At 36.9% G+C, this 21,393-nt stretch overlaps 1 protein-coding gene across 1 annotated transcript in view; it reads left to right on the plus strand.

Annotated features, from left to right (window-relative positions):
• The window catches only part of UGGT2 (UDP-glucose glycoprotein glucosyltransferase 2), a 198,247-nt gene that overhangs the window by 127,326 nt on the left and 49,528 nt on the right, over positions 1-21,393 (plus strand). The window contains exons 21-26 of the mRNA XM_006832064.1: positions 3,362-3,568; positions 5,499-5,630; positions 7,676-7,800; positions 10,026-10,124; positions 14,731-14,833; positions 18,232-18,311. Coding sequence (XP_006832127.1) covers positions 3,362-3,568; positions 5,499-5,630; positions 7,676-7,800; positions 10,026-10,124; positions 14,731-14,833; positions 18,232-18,311 — 746 coding nt within the window. The remainder of the gene's footprint in view (positions 1-3,361; positions 3,569-5,498; positions 5,631-7,675; positions 7,801-10,025; positions 10,125-14,730; positions 14,834-18,231; positions 18,312-21,393) is intronic.

Raw genomic sequence — 21,393 nt, forward strand, 5'->3', positions numbered from 1 at the left:
ATATATATATATATATGCATATATATACACACACACACACATATATATATTAACTTCAAAGGAACATAAGCAATAAGATTTATAACAAATTTCACAATAGAAATTATTGACAACAGGAGAAATTATTTGTGTACATGCTGGAAGAGTATATTTTATAACCCAGAATTCTGTTAGTTGAAAATGTACTTGATGAAAAAGTTGTTTTTCCAGAAAGCTTGCCTAAAATTAAAAGACATAGAAAGACTGTGGGAAAGAAAGGGTAGAAATAGGATATTCTGTAAACATTAAGTAAGGGTGATGTAACTGTATTGGGAGAGGGGTGGCGCCATCAGCTGAGCTCTGGATTCTGAACCACAAGGCTTATAGTTTGAGCCCACCAGCCACTCTGCAGAAGAAAGATGGGGCCTGCTCCTGAAATATACAGCCTCAGAAACCCTAGACCGGGTCGCTGTGAATCTTTGCCGAACACAAAATCTCATCTTTCTCCTGCTTAGCAGCTGGTGGGCTTAAACTGCTGGCCTTAATAGTAATATTTAAAGACCCGAGAACATGACATAAGGAATAAAGTTTCAGTTTATAATGTAGATAGAACAATTCCAATTTTGTCTGCACCATAAAGATTTACAGCCTCGGAAACCCTGTACAGGGTCGCTATGAGTTGGAACCGACTCCACGGCACAATACCAACAACAACAATAACGTAAAATCCTGGTGTGACACTGTAAAATAAGCATTTGACTGCTAACCTCAAGGTTTTGGCTCATAGCAACCCTTGTATAGGGTTTCCGAGAAGCAGCTGGTGGGTTTGAACTACCAACCTTGTGGTTTGCAATCCTGTGCTGATTCACAGCACCATACCAGGACTTCAAAAAAGAATATCATAGTCATGCTGTAAAAATCCCTATAGAGTACTGGTTACCCTGGGCTGCTAACTCACCACCACCACCACCACCAATAGTCATGAGACTAGTAAAGGTCCACAAAGTCAATAGTTTGTTTGTTTTTTTTCTTTGAAAGGACTAGTAAACACCTAACGAGCTCTGGTAGCACATTGGATTGTAAGCTGGGCTGCTACACACAAGTTTGTGCAAGTTTTAATCTACCAGTCGCTCCACAGTAGAAAGATGACACTTTCTGTTCCTGTAAACATTTAGTCTTGGAAATTCTAACCAGGGTTGCTTTAGTCAGAACCAACTCAATGGTACACAACCATCACCTCCACCAATAAACACTTGGTGAGACTGTTAGAAATGTTTGAAAACAGAGAGAAAGAAAGAGAGGAGAAAAGATCCAGACAATCAATACCTTGAATGAAAGGAGTCTTACTGAAGATTCTGTGATAAGACAAAGGTTGGAAGAAGGTACTTTTTATTATCAAAGAAATTAAATTTGTAATTTAAAGCATTTCAAAAGAGAAAAATTGAAACCCAAATGAAGTGAAACATAAACAGCGCATTTTAATTGTTTTACAAGACCAGCATTATTTATAAACTAAGCTTCTGAAAGGTATTATATAAGAGTGGAAAATTACATGCCAGTCTTACTTATGTATATAAATGAAAAAATCCTAAACAAGTGAAGAGAGACACAAATAAATGGTGTAAAAATCAAAAGGAAGAACTATAACTTAGGTTAACTCACAAATTTTGTATATGGAAAATACATATGTGAATTACTAGAATTTGTTAGCTTAGTAGGGTTGTTGATACATAAGAATTTTATTTCTTAAAGTTGCAACAACCAAGTATAATTTAAAAAAGGTATTAACAGTAATATCAAAAATATCAAATCCAATAATTAATAGAATGAAATATGTTTAAGACTTTAACATAGAAAACAAAATATTGACAGAAAATGTGGAAGTGCTACATGAATATAGAGGTATATGCTGTGATCATGAATTGGAAAACTTAACATCATAATCAGATTTTCTAATATTAATATATAGCTTTAGTGAAAGCTCAGTGTATATTTTAGCAATTTTTTCAGTAATTGTGCTGCTTCAAAATGTATGTGTATATTCAAACGGCCAGGAATAATAAAAATATATTTTGCAAAAAGGAGAATTGATTTATTATGTATCAGTGTATTTTGTAAAGCTATATAGTTGTCGACACTGTGGTACTAGCACAAAGATTTTTTTTAAATAGGCTAATGAAAAAATAATAGTTTATCCAGAAACCCACACATGCTTAAGTAACACTTGATTCATGATAAAGTTGGTCTTACAGGCGTGTACAGTGAGTTGGTGTGTTTTTTTAAATTCTCCTCTTTATATCACACTCAAAAGTCAGTTCCAGATAGAGTGTAGATGTAAATATAAAGAAAAAACCTTCTAATAGGTAAAGCAGTTACCTCCATGAATTGAGAACAGCAAGAGTTTAAAACAGAACACCAAAATCAGTAGCTATCAGTAAAAGAAGAAGAAAGTGAATTACATTAAGATTAAGAACTGCCTTCTTTCAGAGCACAAAGGAGCTCAAAGGAGTACACACTATATGTTGTTGTTGTTGTTGTTGTTATATGATTGATATCAAGTCGATTCTGACTCAAAGCAAAACTTTATAGGGTTTCCAAGGAGCAGCTGATGGGTTTAAACTGCTTACTTTGTGGTTGGCAGTCTAAGGCTGATCCGACAGCGCCATACCAGGACTCCACATATTATATGATTCCATTTATATAAAATTTGAAAATAGATGAAATGTCTATTTAAATAGGTAGTAAACTAAATAGATGGTTGTTGTAGTTGTTGTTAAGTGCTATTGAGTCCATTCCAACCCATAGCGACCCTGTATAGGGTTTCCAAGGAGCAGCTGGTGAGCTTGAACCACCGACCTTGCAGTTCAAATGATTTGGCAGTCTAAAACTAAATAGGTAGTAAACTATAAATAAAAACAAGTAAGTTATCCATAAATGTCCAGATAGTGATTGCTTTTAGAAAGTTGAGAAGTTGTAGTAATTGAGGGGAGGTTAAAAGGGGTATTTTGGGGTTCGTGGCAATGTTGTTTTCTTAACCTGAGTGACTATAGTTTTATGAGTTTTTACATTGTAATAATCCAAAGAGCTCCATGTGTTTATTTTGTGTATTAGTGTGTATGTGTTATTTTACACACACAAAGTGTTTAACTACAAAGGAAGCTTTATGCAAGAAGAGGGGAAAAGTCAGGGTCACTCACATTATTTGTTATTTCGTCTCTCAGTGGTGTACCCCATAGTACAGTAGACATGGAAAGACTTGGTCAGTGAAAGATGGGGTGTGGGTGAAGTGAACAAGCTTGACTGGAAAGAAAACAAAATTCAACTGTAAAAAAGTGTATGTGAGATGCTGATGTTTTTAACTTAGTAATATTATCTTTTACAGAGAAAAAGTGTTCATAGTCGGTTGGGGGTTATTTATAATCCTACATCAAAAATAACTGAAGAGAATACGGCTGTTTCAAGAGGAATTTTGACAGCTTTTCTTACACAGAAAAACAGGAATTTGAAATACTTACTCAGGAAACTGACAAAGGAAGAAATTGCTACAGCTATTTACTTTGGAGATAAAATTAAAACATTCCTTACTGAGGTCAGTGGCTATTTGTGTGAAATAGTCAATATGTACATGTGTATTTTAAATTATAAGTTAGGGCATTTTGAAATACGTTGTTACCGAAAAACATCAATCAATGAATATAATCAGTTGAGCATAATCAACATTCCCTTTCCAGTGTGAAAAGATAAATGCTAACTAAGGTGACTTCTAGTGGAAACATTTAACAAATCTAATTCCCTATGTTCCATCTGCCACCTCATGACCAAAGCTAATTAATGTTGACAGCATTCTAGTTTGGACATGTACTTAAGGAACTAATTGGGGATTAAATCATTCGGCAGGTATTTCACTGAAAGGGTCTGCTACAGGGGAAGTTCTAAAGATAGAAAATAACTTCTGGAGTGGGAGAAAGATTTAATAATCTACACAAAAAGTATTGACTATTGAGCAAATGTTAGAGATATTTTTATGATCCAGGCAAATAGAGACCCTACTCTTGGAGAGGTTACATATTAATGGGAAAAGCAGACCGAATATATGAAGGGGCTTCAGAAAAATTGTGGAAAAATTCCATTATCTCTTAATACAGTTTTCCATGAACTTTTGAAGCCTTGTACCAAGTAGTGTAAGTGCTACTGGAAAACTAAGACACATAAAACGGGAGATAGTTTTGTGGATGTTATTTTAGATGCAGTGGTTAGGGAAGACATCTCTAAAAAGCTTACATTTGAGCAGGCCTTTGAATGAAATGAGAGAGAGGGCCATGGAAAGGCCTGGAAAAAGAGTATACACCAGGTACAGGAAGATAGCACCTCCAAAGGTGTTGACACACAGACAGTTATACCGGGTTAGAGGCATAGAATAACCCCATATACTTCAGGCACTTGTATTTGAAGTCATCAGTAACCGTCTGTGGCTTGTAGCTACCATACTGCACAGTGCAGAAGAGCATTCCATCATTGCAGCCCCACCTGCGATCTGAAGTAGAATCTACATTTTAACAAGATACCCGCGTGATTTGTATGCACAATAAAGTTTGGGAAGTACGATATGGAGAAGGATGTCTTAATATGATGGAGTAAGAGACCTATTTGTAGTTTATTTTCTATTAATGTCTAAATATTTTTTTACTCTTTGACCAAGGTATACTTTTGGTATTTCAGTATCTAAATGGACTTCAGGTAGTCCCCAACTTATAACGAGGCATTCCTATGACTCAGTCATAATTTGTTTTGGGTATAAGTTGAATACATCATTTTTTTAACAGTTTTCATTCTTATTTGTCTTTACAAATCATAACTTTGAACATCTGTGAATGAACATCTAAGAATGATAGCATCAGCAAATCACTCAGTAATTTGCTGTAATACTGTACATAGTACATTCAACTAATGATACCATTGTATGTACCTCATTTACCTAATGGTAAAATGTACAAAACCAACGTCTTAAGTGCAGCTTATTGTAACTTGAATATGTTGTAAGTCGGATACTACCTGTAGTACTAATGTGTTCCCATAGGATTAGTTTAATAGTATAAAATAGCATGTTTTATAAAGCACTGCTATTTAAATTGAGAGCACCAAAATGAAAGAGGAGAGAAATGAGTTCGGAATTTAATAAACATTTATCATTTCATTTTGTAAAATATTGAATTTTATTTAAATCAATGGTACCCTGAGAATTTTACTGATTTAATAATCCCTCTAAAATTCTCAAAGAATAAACAGTAAGCTGTATCTACTTATAACAAGACTTAGCAATATTGTCACTGATTTGGCAAAAGATAATTCTTTCTCTAAAAGACATGGTTTCAGAAAGATATAATTTATATTAAAATACTTTGGTAACAATCCCAATTTTATACTAACAGTATATTTAGTAAACTAGGTTTTGTTAAGAAAATGTTTGTGTACTTACTATTCTCTTACTGGTTTTGTCATTTTTTTAACTTTTGCTTTAGGAAATAGATTTGAACACTTTTGAAAAAAAATATAATACCATTGGAGTGAATATTTTCCGAACTCACCAGTTGTTCTGTCAAGATGTTCTTAAGCTGGGTCCTGGTGAAATGGGTATTGTCAGCAATGGGAAGGTAAGTACAGAGAGGCACTGCGGTACGGTGGTTCACAGACTCTCTTCTATCACACCATACCTACGGCAACACATGTGGAAGATGGTGCTTATATGCTGGACACACTTGACAAGCCTCAGAATAAATTAGACTTCGAGATGTCCAGTTCATAGCACACATTTCTTACATTCATACAAATGAGGGAGAATATCCATAGAGAGCTAGCTGTCATTTTTTTTCTAATGTGAGTCTTAGAACAAGCAACTTAGTAGTCATTACAACATTGTATTGAAAGCTACTGTCATGGTATGTGTAGTAAGTACATGGTTACAGCTTTTTCTTATTGTACCTTAAAGACACTGATATACTTTCATCCATTTTTAAAGTATGTTATTGTCGTCGTCAATTTGGTTTCAACTCATAGAGACCCTGTATAGGGTTTCCAAGGAACGATTGGTGGGTTTGAACCTCCACCTTATGATTAGTAATCCAGTGCTTATCCTGCAGCGCCACACCATTTAGTTTATTAATGTGATCTTTAAAAAGATATAAGAAAATAACTTTTAGTCTAGCATCTTAATTAAATTTACTATTACAAAGTCAGTGGTTCAAACCCATCAGCTATTCCTCGGAAACCCTATACAGGGTTGCTATGAGTTGGAACCGACTCCACAGCACTAAACAACAACATTAATCGTTTCTTGTCCTACCTGCCATCACTTTTTTCTGTTGTTATTACATGACTATATTCCTATTATATATAACATTTTATATTCTACTTTTTTCTCTTAATATATCACCTGTAATTTTCTAGTTAATTATCAAGCAAAATTTTCAAATATTTTCCTATTAATTTTTTCAGTGTGATAGTCTGGATTTATTTCTTAGACGTTATTAAGAAATTTGAATCTTTAGTAAGAAATTAGCAATCACCTAACTCAATATGGTCTCTGTATCTCTGCTTGAATTACCAGAATCCCCCATGTTCAAAGCTCTCCGTGAGCTTACAGCTTTCCTTATTTTTATGAAGTCAGTTCACATGCATGTTTGATTCCCATATCAAACAATCCTTAAAATTATTTCACTACCAGAGATCTTGGTGTGGTGTTGTGGGCTAATGTATCAGACTGCAAAGTCGTTTGAACAGCAAGGTCGGTGGTTCCAGCTCACCAGCTGCTCCTTGGAAACCCTATACAAGGTCTCTATGAGTCGGAATTGGCTCAACAGCACTTAACAACAATAACTCCTTATATAGTCATCTGTAAATTATAGTCTTTTTATACACACTATGTTGTTGTTGTTGTTAGACTCTGTTCAGTTGGTTCCAAGTTGTAACGACCTGTCTAAGGAATAAGGAGCTCTGGTAGCGTAGTGGTTACGAGTTGGGCTGCTAACCTCAAGGTCAACAGTTTGAAACTACCAGCAGTTCTGTGGGATAAAGATGAGGCTTTCTGCTCCTGTAATGGTTTATAGCCTTGGAAACCCTGTACAGGGTCTCTATGAGTCAAAACCGACTCCACGGCACATCACCACCACCACCATGTAAGGAGTCCTGGTGTGGTGCTGTGGATTAATGCACCGAACTGCAAAGTTGTTTGAACTGCAAGGTTGGCGGTTCAAGCTCACCAGCAGCTTCTTGGAAACCCTATACAGGGTAGCTATGGGTCGAAACCAACACACTGGCACTTAATAACAACAAACAACAACAATAAAACGGAAATGAATTTTAGAAATTACTTTCATCATTTAACTTGGATTGAAAAGTTTTGGGTTATTATTTAGAAGCATTGTGATTTATGATGCAAACTAAAGCTTCCAAATAGGACTAATGTGGTATTTTTAAAATGTTGTCACCTTTAACTTTAGTGTGTGTACAAATGTGAAGTACGACAATATTTGTCACACTTGTTTTCCTGTAGATTTAGTAAATGGTGGATTTGATGCATGCTACCTGTGTAATCTCTAATCAACTTTTACAAAACAAAGAAATGTGTTTCGATGAGAAAATGTTTGCCAAAAACGTATTTTCTATAAAATATATTACAACATAATGTTTTTATTTTAAGTTCTTTGGCCCTTTAGATGAAACCTTCTATGCGGAAGACTTTTATTTGTTGGAAAAGATAACATTTAACAGTTTAGTAATGAATATTAAAGATATCATTAAAAATATGGAAATCAGCTCAAAAAAGTAAGTATTGAAAACCATAAGATTAATTCATTTTGGGGTTTTTACACTTTGAATGTGACTACTGTTTAAATTGGAGTCCTGGTGCGGCACTGTGAGTTAATGCGCCAGACTGTAAAGCCGTTTGAACTGCAAGGTTGGTGGTTCAAGTTCACCAGCTTCTCCTCGGAAACCCTATAAAGGGATCGACTCAACAGCACTTAACAACAACTGTTTAAATTAGAAAATATTTGAAATATATATAATGAGACCTTTGAAGAGAATATAAAGAAATAGAAGCCATTCATTTACACACCACACTACCTGGTGTGGTAAGGAGCTCTGGGAGCATAGTGGTTATGAGTCGGGCTGCTAATCTCATGGTCAGCAGTTCAAAACTACCAGTGGTTCTGCGGGAGAAAGATGAGGCTTTTTGCTCCTGTAAAGATTTACAGCCTCAGAAACCCTATACAGGGTCGCTATGAGTCGGAACCGACTTCACGGCACATAACAACAACAAACCTGGTGTGGTGCTGTGGATTAATGCTGCAAAGTCAGTTTGAACCACAAGGTTGGCAGTTCAGACTCACCAGCCACTCCTCAGAAACCTTATACAGGGTCGACTTGACAGCACTTACCACAAACAGCAACCAACACAGAAGTGCGGTGGTTCCATACATTAAGCACTGGACTGTGATACACTGTACTAGCCCACCAGCTGCTCTAGGGAGATAGGTGAGGGTTTCTGCTCCCAGGAAGATTCAAAGCCTCAGAAACTCTCTACAGTGTTGCTGTGAGTCGGAACTGACTCCACAGCACTTAGCAGCAACCATGTTACTGTTTTGCTTGACTTGTTCTGCAGCAGAGTCCTGTCTTTGTCTTTGCCTCACCCGCCCCAAACTCCTCCCTACTTAGCAGGTGCCCATTGCCCTAAAGATGGTGTGCCTCATTCCATACTTGTGCTTCATATATCCAGTGTTGGTGTTGTTAAGTGCTGTGGAGTTGGTTCCAACTCATAGAGACACTGTATGGGGTTCCCAAAGAGCAGCTAGTGGGTTTGAACCGCTAACCTTGCAGTTAGAAGTCCAGTACTTATCCTACGGAGCCACAAAATATCTATCGTTACTATCACTTAAAATGAAAATAATTTAAGAGGTCATTTGGGGCCTCAACGATTTTTGTTTTCTGATCTAAGTCGCCTGTCTTTACACACACTATTTCCACTGTCAGCCCATGTCAGAGCAGGAAAAGCAGATGTCCCTAACCATTTCCTCTATTGTTCCTGAACATTGTCAGCTTAAAGATGAGTAATTAATAATAGATTAGTTCTTAGGGACATGCATTTAAGAGAGTTTGGGAATGTAGATTATGACTTTGATTAATTTATTCATTGAATATGCATTTATTAATTGGCCATTAAATGCAATGAAATATATTCACCAGGATCCCAGTGCCACTGAATGTAAAGTTTTTCAATTATAAAATGGAGTTATCTAAATTTTCCTTTATTTTTTTAAAGAATCTTACCTAAAATGTCACCCAACATCTTCTGTCCCAACATAGTATTGTTAAACATATAATACATTTTTTCTCTAACATAGATTTGTAATTTTATTATTTTAATCTAGGTATTGTATGTACTTCAACTGATTTCAAACAACTGGTTTGAAACTATAGAAATCTTGACTTCTTAACTATGGTAGTAAATTATTTGTAAATGGGTATCTTACATTTTTCCTTTGTTCTTTCTGCTTCTATTTTCCCTGCATGGACCCAAATGCCCTGTAGACACGTAGTACACGCTCAGCAAACATTCATTGACTTGAATGAATACGTCACAAGATAGTTTTACCTTTTTTAGAACATCATTGAACACTACTTATAAATGTTTATAAGAGCAATGATAAGAAATATTAAGATGGTTTTAAAAGCAATTATTGTAGTTTTTAAGTGCTGTTGAGTCAAATTTGACTCATCATGACCCCATATAGGGTTTCCAAGGAGCAGCTGCTGGGTTTGAACTCCTGACCTTGTGGTTCAAACTAACCTTGTGGTCTAGTGCTTTATCCTACAGCAGTTCCACAGCAGGACTTCTGTTTGAAGTAACAAATTCTGTCTAAATGACAAATGTGAAAGAAAAGTCTATTTATATTGCATTTGTCTATTGGAAATATTTTAACTTCTCCAATTGTCACATAAAGTATGTTCTTTGCCAAAAAACTCACTTTGTTTATTCCTCTTGTTTTAAGTACCATGAGTGACCTTGTTATGAAAGTGGATGTCCTTGTTTCCTCTTTGCCTGAACGTGTATCTCGGTCTGATGTCACATTTCTTAAAGAGCATCACAGGTGAGAATAAACAGTGTCTCTGTCACTACATGCTATACTTGATTATTTCTTTCTGTTCATAAAATAGCAATATTAGAAGTGTAAGTAAAAGTTCTTTGATGATACTATTTGACATGATTAGGAATAGAGATTCCATTTATATATTGTAATAAATAAAGGGTGATACATATATATGATATGAGTCTTTAATTATGCTTAATATGATTTGACTTAACTTACTTTATAACCAAGAACATTTGGAATTCTTATAATATCTTCAGATAGTTAGTATAAATAATCTTTTTTATATTCTCATTCTATAAAAGACATGAAGAGTCATGATTAATAAAATTTAGGGTGACAGATACACAAATTAATGTCACAGCTTCACTGTGGTAGCATAATGAGTTTAATGTTGACCTGCTAACCAAAGGGTCAGCAGTCAGACCACTAGCCATTTGTGGGAGACGATAAGGTACTTTGTGCCCTTAATGATTTACAGCGTCGGACAGGTTCTGGTGCCGTTCTGCTAGGTCCTGTAAGGTTACCATGAGTTGAGTATACAGCGATTTGTCTATATGTGTCCTAAGAACTTTCAGATAGTATTTTAAAGCAGTATATTCCAGTGTGTTCTATGCAACACTACTCTGAGGTGTGATAGTCTAGGAAAAAACTGTTCTTTAGCGGATTAAATTTGTGGAACACAGCATCTTGCATGCACCTTCTAGAGATATTTTGTTGTTATTGTTGCTAATTGCCATTGAGTCAGTTCCAACTCCTAGTGATCCCGTACAGAGTTTCTGAGGAGCAGCTGGTGGGTTTGAACTGCCGATCTTTTGGTTTGCAGTTCAGTGCTGATCCTACAGCGCCATACCAGGAGTCCACTTTAGAGATATTAGAATATATTAATGGTTCTTAAAGCCATGCAGTGAAAATAAAAAAAGTTCAGTTTTGCTAATCCAACACTTGGGTAGCTTATTTCTTTTTGGCATGCTTATTAAAAAGTATATCTTCACAAAATTTAAGTTCAGGAAAACAGCCATCACTATACAACACAACTTCTCTATGAAGTTAAATAAGGTCTACAAACAAGAAATTATCTGTGTCTTCTGAAGGGAGTTGCCTTTTTGTTTTTGATCAAGGCCTATGTAGAATTGGAGTGAAAGATATCAATTACACATTATGCTAGTAAGCAGTGTTGTTGTTAAAGTGCCGTTGAGTCAGTTCTGACTCATAGCAACCTGTGTAGGGCTTCCGAGGAGCAGCCAGTGTGCTTGAACTACCAGACTTGTGGTTTGAAGTGACTTTGCATTCCAGCTTATTAACCCACAGTACCACATCAGGACTCTAGACATGTTTTATTTTGTCATGTTACTCTAACCACCACCATTATAAAACTAAGTTAAATGCTACTTTAACACAAACTTAAAATAACTGACATTTCTAAAGTTTTCTGATTTTATGATAGATTCAATCTTATATTGCTTTTTTTTTTTTTTTTACTCTGAAGATACCATATACTTTAACAATTTGAAAGTTGTTAATACAATAAACACATATGAATCAGTAAAGAGATATGAACATCTAACCTAATAGAAAAACCAGGGCCCAGGCTAGCAAGAGTTAATGATAACCTGATTAAAAATATAAAATTATTTAAGAATCAATAATAATCAGGATTCAGTAATATAAATAGAACCTCTATATATGTGTTAATAGCCACTGCCATTGAATCTGTTCTAACTCATGTTGTTGTTGTGTGCTATGAAGTTGTTTCCGACTCATAACAACCTTGTATAGGGTTTCCAAGAGAGGCTTGTGGGTTTGTTTGAACCACTGACGTTGAGGTTATGCTTACCCTACAGCGCTTTGCCAGGGCTCCTTTCAACTCATAGCTACCTTTTATAGGGTTTCCAAGATACATAGATTGACCTACAATTATGGGAACTGGTTAAATAGTCTCTGGTAGCGTAGTGGTTACAAATTGGGCTGTGAACTGCAGGGTCAGCAGTTCGAAACTACCATCTGTTCCATGGGAGAAAGGGGAGGCTTTCTGCTCCCATAAAGATTTACAGCCTCGTAAACCTTGTGCAGGGTCGCTATGAGTCGGCACCGACTCCAACGGCACATCACCACCACCTTGGGGCTTTAACTTCTGATGCAGGAGCTTGAAACCCTTAAAGTCAGCCACCAAGCAAGGAAGCTGGCTGTAAGGAGAACAAGGTCAAGGGCGAGCTAGAACCCACAAGCATGAGCTGAAACCACAGGAGTGTAGTTTGAAACCTGCATCAGCTCTTACTGCGCTGAGCTTAGTATGTAGTGGGTGTCCTACAGTAGAAGATGGGAGTTCTCTGTCACAGAGCAGAACTCCCACATGTGGCCCAGGAGTTAGGAGGATCCCAGGGAAGAACAATTGTAGACCCAGCTGCCAACAGGTGAATCAGCAGGTCATTGTTAGTTTGTGAGCTGATAATTGCTTCCATTCTGCCCTAAATAATCTAAGAATCTCTTTGTGGCCCACCTAAAGCAGAAATATATAGGAGTTCTAGGAAATGCAATTCGTCCCAGACAAATGAGCACAGCATAAAGCCAGTGGATGGACCAGTAGGGAAACATCCCCTGGTCCAAGGATTTGTTCTGCCTGGCCCCGTGGTAAGATGCAAACAGCAAAAGCAGTTTAACCATAATTATATTTCTAAGTCACATTCTTTATTGTTGTTGTTAAGTGCTATCCAATCACTTACGACTCATAGTGACCCTGTATACGGTTTCCGAGGAGCTTGAACTGCTGACCTTAGGGTTCAAACGACCTTGCAGTCCAGGCGCATTAACCCACAGCGCCACACCAGGACTCATGATTTGTAAAAGTAACTGTTCTACATTCTCTTATACTATTTCTAGACTTCCTCAGCTCATTTAGCTCTTAAAAGGTTCAGGTTTAGTCTGTAGAAACACCTTTCTTCATTTATCAAAGAGCTGACTTCTGATTTCTTTCCTATCAAGGCAAATCATAATTATATTTTATATGCATGGCTCCATTTTTATATATAAATGTCAACATCAATTTATTTACTGTTATTTTAATGTCAGAAAATATTAGTGAGTCTTTGGAAGTTTGTTTATATTGGAATAATATGTACTACAGAAATTTTAAGTTCATGTTCATTTTTATATTACTATTACTGTTTCTATTGTTGTTAAGTGCAGTTCAGTCAGTTCCAACTCATAGTGACCCTGTATAGGGTTTTCAAGGAGCAGCTGGTGGGTTTGAACTGCCTATATTCTGTGGTTTGAAGTCCAGTTTACATATTGTTTTATGAGAATGTACAGATATTTCTACAGTCACATAGAATGTTTAATTTCAGCTTTGTAGTGATGTATGTATATTTATTGAGTTTTACACAGAACTATATCTTTGCTACTCTGCATCTATGTCTGTTGGAGACGTAATACTAAAAAATTTTTTACAAAGGTTTAGGTCTATTATTACTGTAATAATATATTTGATTATTTAATTCCATATAAAATAAGAAGCTAAAGTGAGTCCCTAAGAATACTTAAATTTTACAAGATAAATTATAAGTTTTGCAAAAAGAAAAAGAAAAGGGCAGGGGTAAATTAAAGTTACGAATGTTTTGCTGTGTGTTTTAAGCAACAAAAACACTGTAAACAAATTATAAAAAATAGAAGATCATAAAACTTTTGGGACAGTAGCTATGTTCAATATCTTGATGGTTTTATGTATTTATTTATAAGTCAAAACTTATCACATTGTGCTTTTAATTGTTGTTAAGTGCTTTCAAGTCTATTCTGATACATAGCAACCTTGTATAGGGTTTCCAAGGAGCAGTGTGTGGGTTTGAACAGCTGACATTGTGGTTAGCAGTCTACTGCTTATTCTACAGCACAACACCAAGACTCTGTACTTTTACTATGTGCAAATAATTTGTAGTATGCAAATAATTTACTATGGCAGGTATATTTGTAGTAAAGAAACCAGGCCAAGGTTGATCTTCTGGCGTGGCACTATACAAGATAAGCACTGGACTACTAACTGCAATTTTTTTTTTCAGGCCATTCACTCATCAAATCATGCTTTTATTTTCTTTAATCCTTCCCAGTTTTGTGCTATTGGATCAACCATTAGACTCACATGTTAAATGTTGTTGTTAAGTACCATGGAGTCGGTTCTGACTCATAGTGACCCTGTATAGGGTTTCTGAGGCTGTAAATCTTTACTGGAGCAGAACGCCTCATCTTTCTCCCACGAAACAGATGGCAGTTTTGAACTGCTGACCTTGCAGTTCGCAGCCTGATTCATAACCACTACACTACCAGAGCTCCTTGTATGTTAAATAGCCTGGCCTTTTTTTTACTGCTATGAGAAAGAAAGCAATTTGTAAGAATGTGGATATCTAGGATCATAATTAGTTAATTGTTGTTGTTGTGAAGTGCCATTGAGTTGGTTCCAACCCATAGTGACCCTGTATAGGGTTTCTGAGGAGCAGCTGGTGAGCCTGAACCACCAACCTTACAGTTCAAATGACTTTGCAGTGTGACGCATTAACCCACAGTACCACATCAGGCCCTAATTTTCCGTCTTTCATCTTATTTTCTGTTTTTCTAGCATTGTAAAGATAAATCCTCAAGAAAAGAATTTGTTCTTTGATGTCCTTGCTATCGTGGATCCATTGACAAGAGAAACACAGAAACTATCACAGTTACTGATTGTAAGATAAGATAAAGATTTTTATTTGGTCATTTATAATTCATCCTTTCAAGTCTATTTTCAAGGATTTTTTTTTTTTAAATCATTTGTCTTTTGATTCTTCATCAACTCTTGATAAAGATTGTTGTATTTTGGTGTAGAAATTAATTGAGCCCAGTGTGTCAGGGCAGCACAGTGGTAGGTGTTTTCCTCGTGGTGCAAAGGATGACTTGTGGAGAAGTTGATGCTCACACTTAATCAGCTTCAGCTTAGAGAATGTTGTTGTTGTTGTTAAGTGCCGTCGAGTCAGGTCTGACCCATAGCGACCCTGTACAGGGTTTCCGAGGGTGTAAATCCTTACAGGAGTAGAAAGCCTCATCTTTCTCCCGCGGAACGGCTGGTAGTTTCGAACCGCTGACCTTAAGGTTCGCAGCCCGATTCGTAACCACTACGCTACCAGAGCTCCTTCAGCTTAGAGAATAGTAAGTAAAATTAGCCAAAGAGGTGACGTTGAAGAAAAGGGAATATGAAGGCTGGCCACTTTCACAGAGGCAAAACTAGCGGTGTCTTTCACAAGATTGCAATTCATTTTTCACCTGATAGTCTAAGGGTAAGCCATCTTAGTTGGTAAGGCAGCGCCACACAGTGTCTGGGTGTCATACTCCTCTGGCTTCTAGTTCAACACTCTTCATGAGGCAGCTTCTACTACTACTGGTCCAGGATCACTTGTCCAGCACTTACCATCATCTCTGCCAACCAGTAAGGAAAATCAAGAGTTGAACACAGTCCATCCAGTCCTCTGACTATGCCTCACCACAAAGGATCCTGGAAATGATCATCTTAAGCTGGGTGACAGGAGCCTGCAAAAACCTGAGAGTCTCACGAAAGAAAGTCGGGAACAATGAGTATGAGGAGACAACGTTCTCCCAAAGTGCCTTTTGTAGCTCACCATTTTACTCAGTAAAAATTCAGCTTTCAATAGTTAAATTTGGAAAACTTAACAACAACATACAGGTTTTTAGTGATTTTCAAAATTTTGCAGAACTTTATATTTGATATTGCTTTCAGTGCATTTTTAGACACATTTAAATATATATCTCTCGAAATAGAAATGATTTATCCTTGGTTAGGTGACTTCACTTCTAGAAAACCAAAGTAATTAAGAACGAAGTCTGGTAAATGGCATAAGTGATAAAGTTGGGTGATACTGGTGTCTGTTCTTTCAAAAATGTAAAATGCAATTTCTATCAGTAATTAGTTTGCCTTGCTAAATCATATTTAAAAGAAGGAAGTTTGCATGTTTTAATTCATGAGTTTTCACAAATGGAAAGACTATGGTTCTAGTGTTTAGTGTATGACACTTGTTAAGTGCATTAAGTCGGTTCCAACTCCTAGTGACCCTGTAGAGGGTTTCTGAAGAGGGTTGGTGGGTTTGAATGACTGATCTTGGAGTGCTTATCCTACAGCACAACACCAGGACTCCCACTTAATTCCATAGTTGATCACTTCCCCCACCACCACCACCTTTTTTTGTTTATAGCATTTGCTTTCTAGCTGCTCACTATATGACTGTTGTTGTTAAGTTCATTCTGAACTCCTTGCAACAATGTTGTTAGATTATTCTTTAGAAAACAGCTATTAGTAATCATATTCATAAGGAGTGAAGTAAGCATGTTGCTTTGTAGTGTACAAATTCCATATTCGGATGTTTTTGTTGTTAAGAGCCATGAAGTTGATTTCTACTCATAGTGACCCTATTCCTAGAGTTGGTATATGAAACTGTTATGTAAAGGTGGTGGTGGTTGTTGTTGTTGTTGTTGTCAGGTGCCATCGAGTCTCAATGTTAACATCATTGTGCTCTAGATTACATCAATCAATGCTAATAACATAATTTATTACTAAACACCTCACATAAGATGTTTCTTTATAGTATAAATTAACTTATTGGAATAGCATTGCATTCAGCACTTGGAGAAAACCATGGGACGCAGACCTTCTTGTTAAGTAACACAATGAGTGGAAGAAGTGAAATTCAGCTCAAGTCTCTTGAACCCTTATTGTTAGGGGCCATTAAGTGGATTCCATGTAGAGCAGCCCGGTGTCCAGTGGAACAAAACACTGCCCAGTCCTGCTTGGTCTTCACAGTTGTTAGGTTTGAACCCATTGTTGCAGCCGCTGGGTCAGTATAGCTTGTTGAGGGTCTTCGTCCTCTTCACTGACCCTTTACTGTACCAACCATGAAGTACTTAAACTCTTCTTGTTGTTGTTTGTTAAGTGCTGTCGAGTCAGTTCCAACCCATAGCGACCCTGTATAGTTTCCGAGGAGAGACTGGTGAGATTGACCCGCTGACCTTGCAGTTCAAACAACTTTCCAGTCTGGCGCATTAACCCACAGCGCCATAATTGTTGTTGTTGTTGTTGTTGTTAAGTGCCATTGAGTCGGTTCCAACCCATAGCGACCCTGGATAGGGTTTCCGAGGAGCAGCTGGTGAACTTGAACCACCAACCTTGCAGTTCAAACAGCTTTGCAGTCTGGCGCATTAACCCACAGCGCCACACAATTAGTATGGTATAGTTCCTCATTATACTTACGTTTCTTCTGTTGCATATATCTGGTTTATTTTTCTTCTTCCCAATGTATATTCTTTGTTATTTATTAGTTTTCACAAATCATTACTGACTTATTGCTTGCTTAGAGACATACCCTATAAAAATCAGTCATTTTTCTTCTACTTCTTATTCTCCAAGGAATTAAAAGGAAATAGGAGCATTGAATCTGTGAAGGGACTTCAACAAGTTCATGCAGAAATTCCTTTTTTTTTTTTTAATTTAATTTTTCCATGAACTTTATGAAGCTTACTTGAATATGTAACCAAGGATTTCTTAAATCTCTGAAATTTAGGGTGAAATTCCCAAAAGATCAGGGCACCCTTGCCAGTGTTGTTGTGAGGAGTTCAAAACTACTAAGCTGTTCAGTGGGAGAAAGATGAGGCTTTCTGTTCCCATAAAGATTTACAGCCTCAGAAACCCTGTGGAGGGTTATTATGAGATGGAACTGACTCCACAGTACTTAACAACAACAACAATCTAGGTTTAAATAATTATTTTGATTTTTCAGTTGTTAGGATGATATTATGAGGAAAAATATACTTTAAGGAAGAGTTAGGTTTCCTAATCCTGTGGCATTGAAAACAATTTTTGGATTTAAATCTTACTTGTGCCCTTACTTACTGTGTGACTTTTGGGCAAATTGCTTAATCTCTCTGTATTTCAACTGTAGCAACAACTACCTCTCAGGGATGTTAGGAAACCAAACAAGATAATGAATATAGGATTAATGCAGTGCCTGGTACAGAGTAAATGCTCAGAAAATGTTTGTTATTAATATTATCTAAAATCAAATATGGAATTTTGTTTTAGGTGCTTAACAAGATTATCAACATGAAAGTCAGGTTGTTCATGAACTGTCGGGGTAAGCTTTCAGAAGCCCCTTTAAAGAGGTGAGTCTTGCTGAACATAATTTCATTGAAAAGATTACCAAATGATAAGAAAAATGGCCATGATTTTAAAGCTTTTACAGAATTTACCTTAATTGACATCAAAATGAAAACAACCTAGCTTAGCAAATTGATCCAATCTAACAGAAGAATTTATGTAATTGCATGTGAATACATAGTGATTTCTGGAAACGTAATTTATAAATAGGCATTTATAAGTATATAAATGTAAAATAAGATTGTATTAAACCATTGTTGGCTTAACTGAACTTTCAGTAATTCTTTAGAGCAAAGTTATCTAACTGATCTTTATTGTATTATCACAGTTACAATTTTGGGATAATGAGATAAAATGAGTTTAGAATGATATGCCAATGATATAGAAAGTATTTACTGTGATAAACAAATATCCCTTATTTGTATTGTCCTGCTGTTGAAACAGTAGTGTCTTTAAGGTTGGCACAAAATATATCCTTCTTTTTTCAGCATAAGAATTGCTGTCATTATTAGTCACTGCTACTAAATATTGTTAGGTACCATCGAGTTGGTCTAACTTACAACAACCCTATGCACAACAGAACACAACAGTGTCCTGTCCTGGGCCAACCTCATAATTGTTGCTTCACTTAAACCCATTCTTGCTGCCACTTTGCCAATCCATATCGCTGGGGGTCTTCCTCATTGTCTCTGACCCTTCACCTTACCAAACATGATATCCTTCTCCAGTGACAAGTCCCTTCTAACAGTATGTCCAAAGTATGAGAGACGATGTTTGGCCGTCCTGGTCTCCAAGGAGTACTCTGGCTGTACTTCTTCCAACACAGATCTCTTTGTTCTTTTGGCAGGCGACAGTACTTTCAATATTCTCCTCTAACACCATAACTCAAAAGCATCAATTCTTCTATGGTCTTCCTTACTCACTGTCCAGCTTTTGCATACATATGAGGTTATTTAAAATACCATGACTTGGGTCAGGCACACCTTAGTCCTCAAGCTGACATCTTTGCCCTTCAACACACCAACATACAATCATCTATTAAATACAAACATAACATCATCACAATGTGTTAGAGACAACAGCCAATTTCAATTTCACAGTTCACATGAAGAAATGAGAGAGCGGCTCAAACAGCTGTCTAAGATGCAGAGCCAGAAAACATTTCTGAAGAAGAAAAGGTAATGGAATTACTTGAGGAAGAATTCAGAGGAGTGATACTTAGGTACCTTCAGTGGATTGATAAAAAAGATTGAGGAAAGCAAGGAGAACACAAGAAAAACTTCAGAAAAAAATTCAGGAAAATACTACAAGAACAACCAGACAAAGCGGTTTGGGGGCAGGGAAGCAGAGACAGACAGTGAAAACTCCTCTGCCAAAAGCCAAAAAAAAAAAAAAGCAGCGAAAGAGCAGTCCATAGAAAAACTGCAGAGCTCTCGGTCTTGTTTAAAGTTCCGGGCGCCAGTTCCCTGTGCCCATTGAGAAGAAATCTGCAGGTAAAAGCAAAATACAGTGATTTCTGAATCGACACAGCCATGGCTGCCAGCAGCCAGAAGTCCTCAGGCCGGAGTACAGGGCCACAGCCTAGTGGAGGCAGAGACCCAGCGCTAGAAGCCGTCAAGCAGCGCAGGGAGAGGTGTAACCGATTTATCATCTTTCGCTTTTCATTTTTCATGTAACTCTCCTCTTCACCCTGATCATGCTTTCACTGCAGAGCCCAGACACCTTCAGGTGGGCGGGAGCATGCCCCCTTAAAGGGTCCGGCATTAGAACCCACAGTTTTCTAATGCCACAGAGAGAAAACCTGTAGGCTGCTGCTTATGACGTTTTGACCCTGGGAACCCGCCCCATAGTTTACCTAGTCGGGACCCTTTGCACAGCAAAGGCTAGTGAACAGTGTCAATCACAATTTTATTTTTGTTTCTGATTGGTGGTTTCTGTCTCTGTTTTTATATTGTTTCTGTCTTTGGTCCTTTGGGCCTCTTTTCCCAGGGATGGTAGCTTTCTCCACCTACCTTACTCAAGAAGAGACAGCAATTGTGCCCATATAACCAAGCTACAATCATACCCTGTAGTACCCCACCATCTGGACAAGAGCCAAAACCAGCTGCTAGGCATTAGACGAGAAAAGGAAAGCCTATCTCCAGATCATATCCACCAGGAGATGCACTCAGTAAGCTTAACAAAAAGCAACATACATCCATTTAAGCATTAAAAACTCACATAACTGTTGAAAATGTCCAAGAAAATACAATTAAAGATATCAACACATGTTTAAAAACAGAAAAAAGAAACTGAGACAAATGAGCTGGAAGCAGACATAGACTTTCCAGTAGAAGAGTAGGTTTTGGATCTTCCTGAGAAGGAATTCAGAAGAATAATATGGAAACAAATTCAAATGCTCCGAAAAGGGGTGGAGGAAAATAAGGAAGAAGTCAAGAAAGTGCTAGGAGCAATCAGACAAGATAGATACGGCATTGGGAACAATCCAAAACCTGCAAAAAGAAGTCCAGATGATTAATAATAAAATATGAGAAATGGACAATACACTGAAAGGGCAAAAGAAGCAGAATAGAATAAATGGAAGCCAGAACTAGTGAGCTGGAAGACAGTCTCTCAATACTGCTGAGATAGAAGAGCAAGCTAAAAAAAGAAAAATCTGAAGAGAGTTTAAGATTAATGCTGGATAACATGAAGAGGAACAACTTAAGAATTATTGGCATTCTGGAACAGAAAGAATCAGAAAAGTCCACAGAGAAGATAGTTGAAGAACTTCTGGAAGAAAATTTCCCTAACATCTTGAAAGATGAGAAAATAAACATTCAAGAAGCTGAATATACCCCAGGAAAGATAGACCCCAAAAGAAGGTCACCAAAACATATAATAATCAAGCTCTCCAAAATCAAAGACAAGGAGAGAATACTAAAAGCAGCCAGGGAGAAGAGAAATGTCACTTATAAAGGCAAGCAAATCAAATTAAGCTCTGACTATTCAGAATAAACCATGCAGGCAAGAAGGCAATGGGGAAACATATACAAAACTACAAAAAAACTGCCAACTAGAATCATTATCCAGCAAAACTATCAATCA

Source organism: Chrysochloris asiatica, unplaced genomic scaffold, assembly GCF_000296735.1.
Source record: "Chrysochloris asiatica unplaced genomic scaffold, ChrAsi1.0 scaffold00005, whole genome shotgun sequence".
Lineage (NCBI taxonomy): Eukaryota > Metazoa > Chordata > Mammalia > Afrosoricida > Chrysochloridae > Chrysochloris > Chrysochloris asiatica.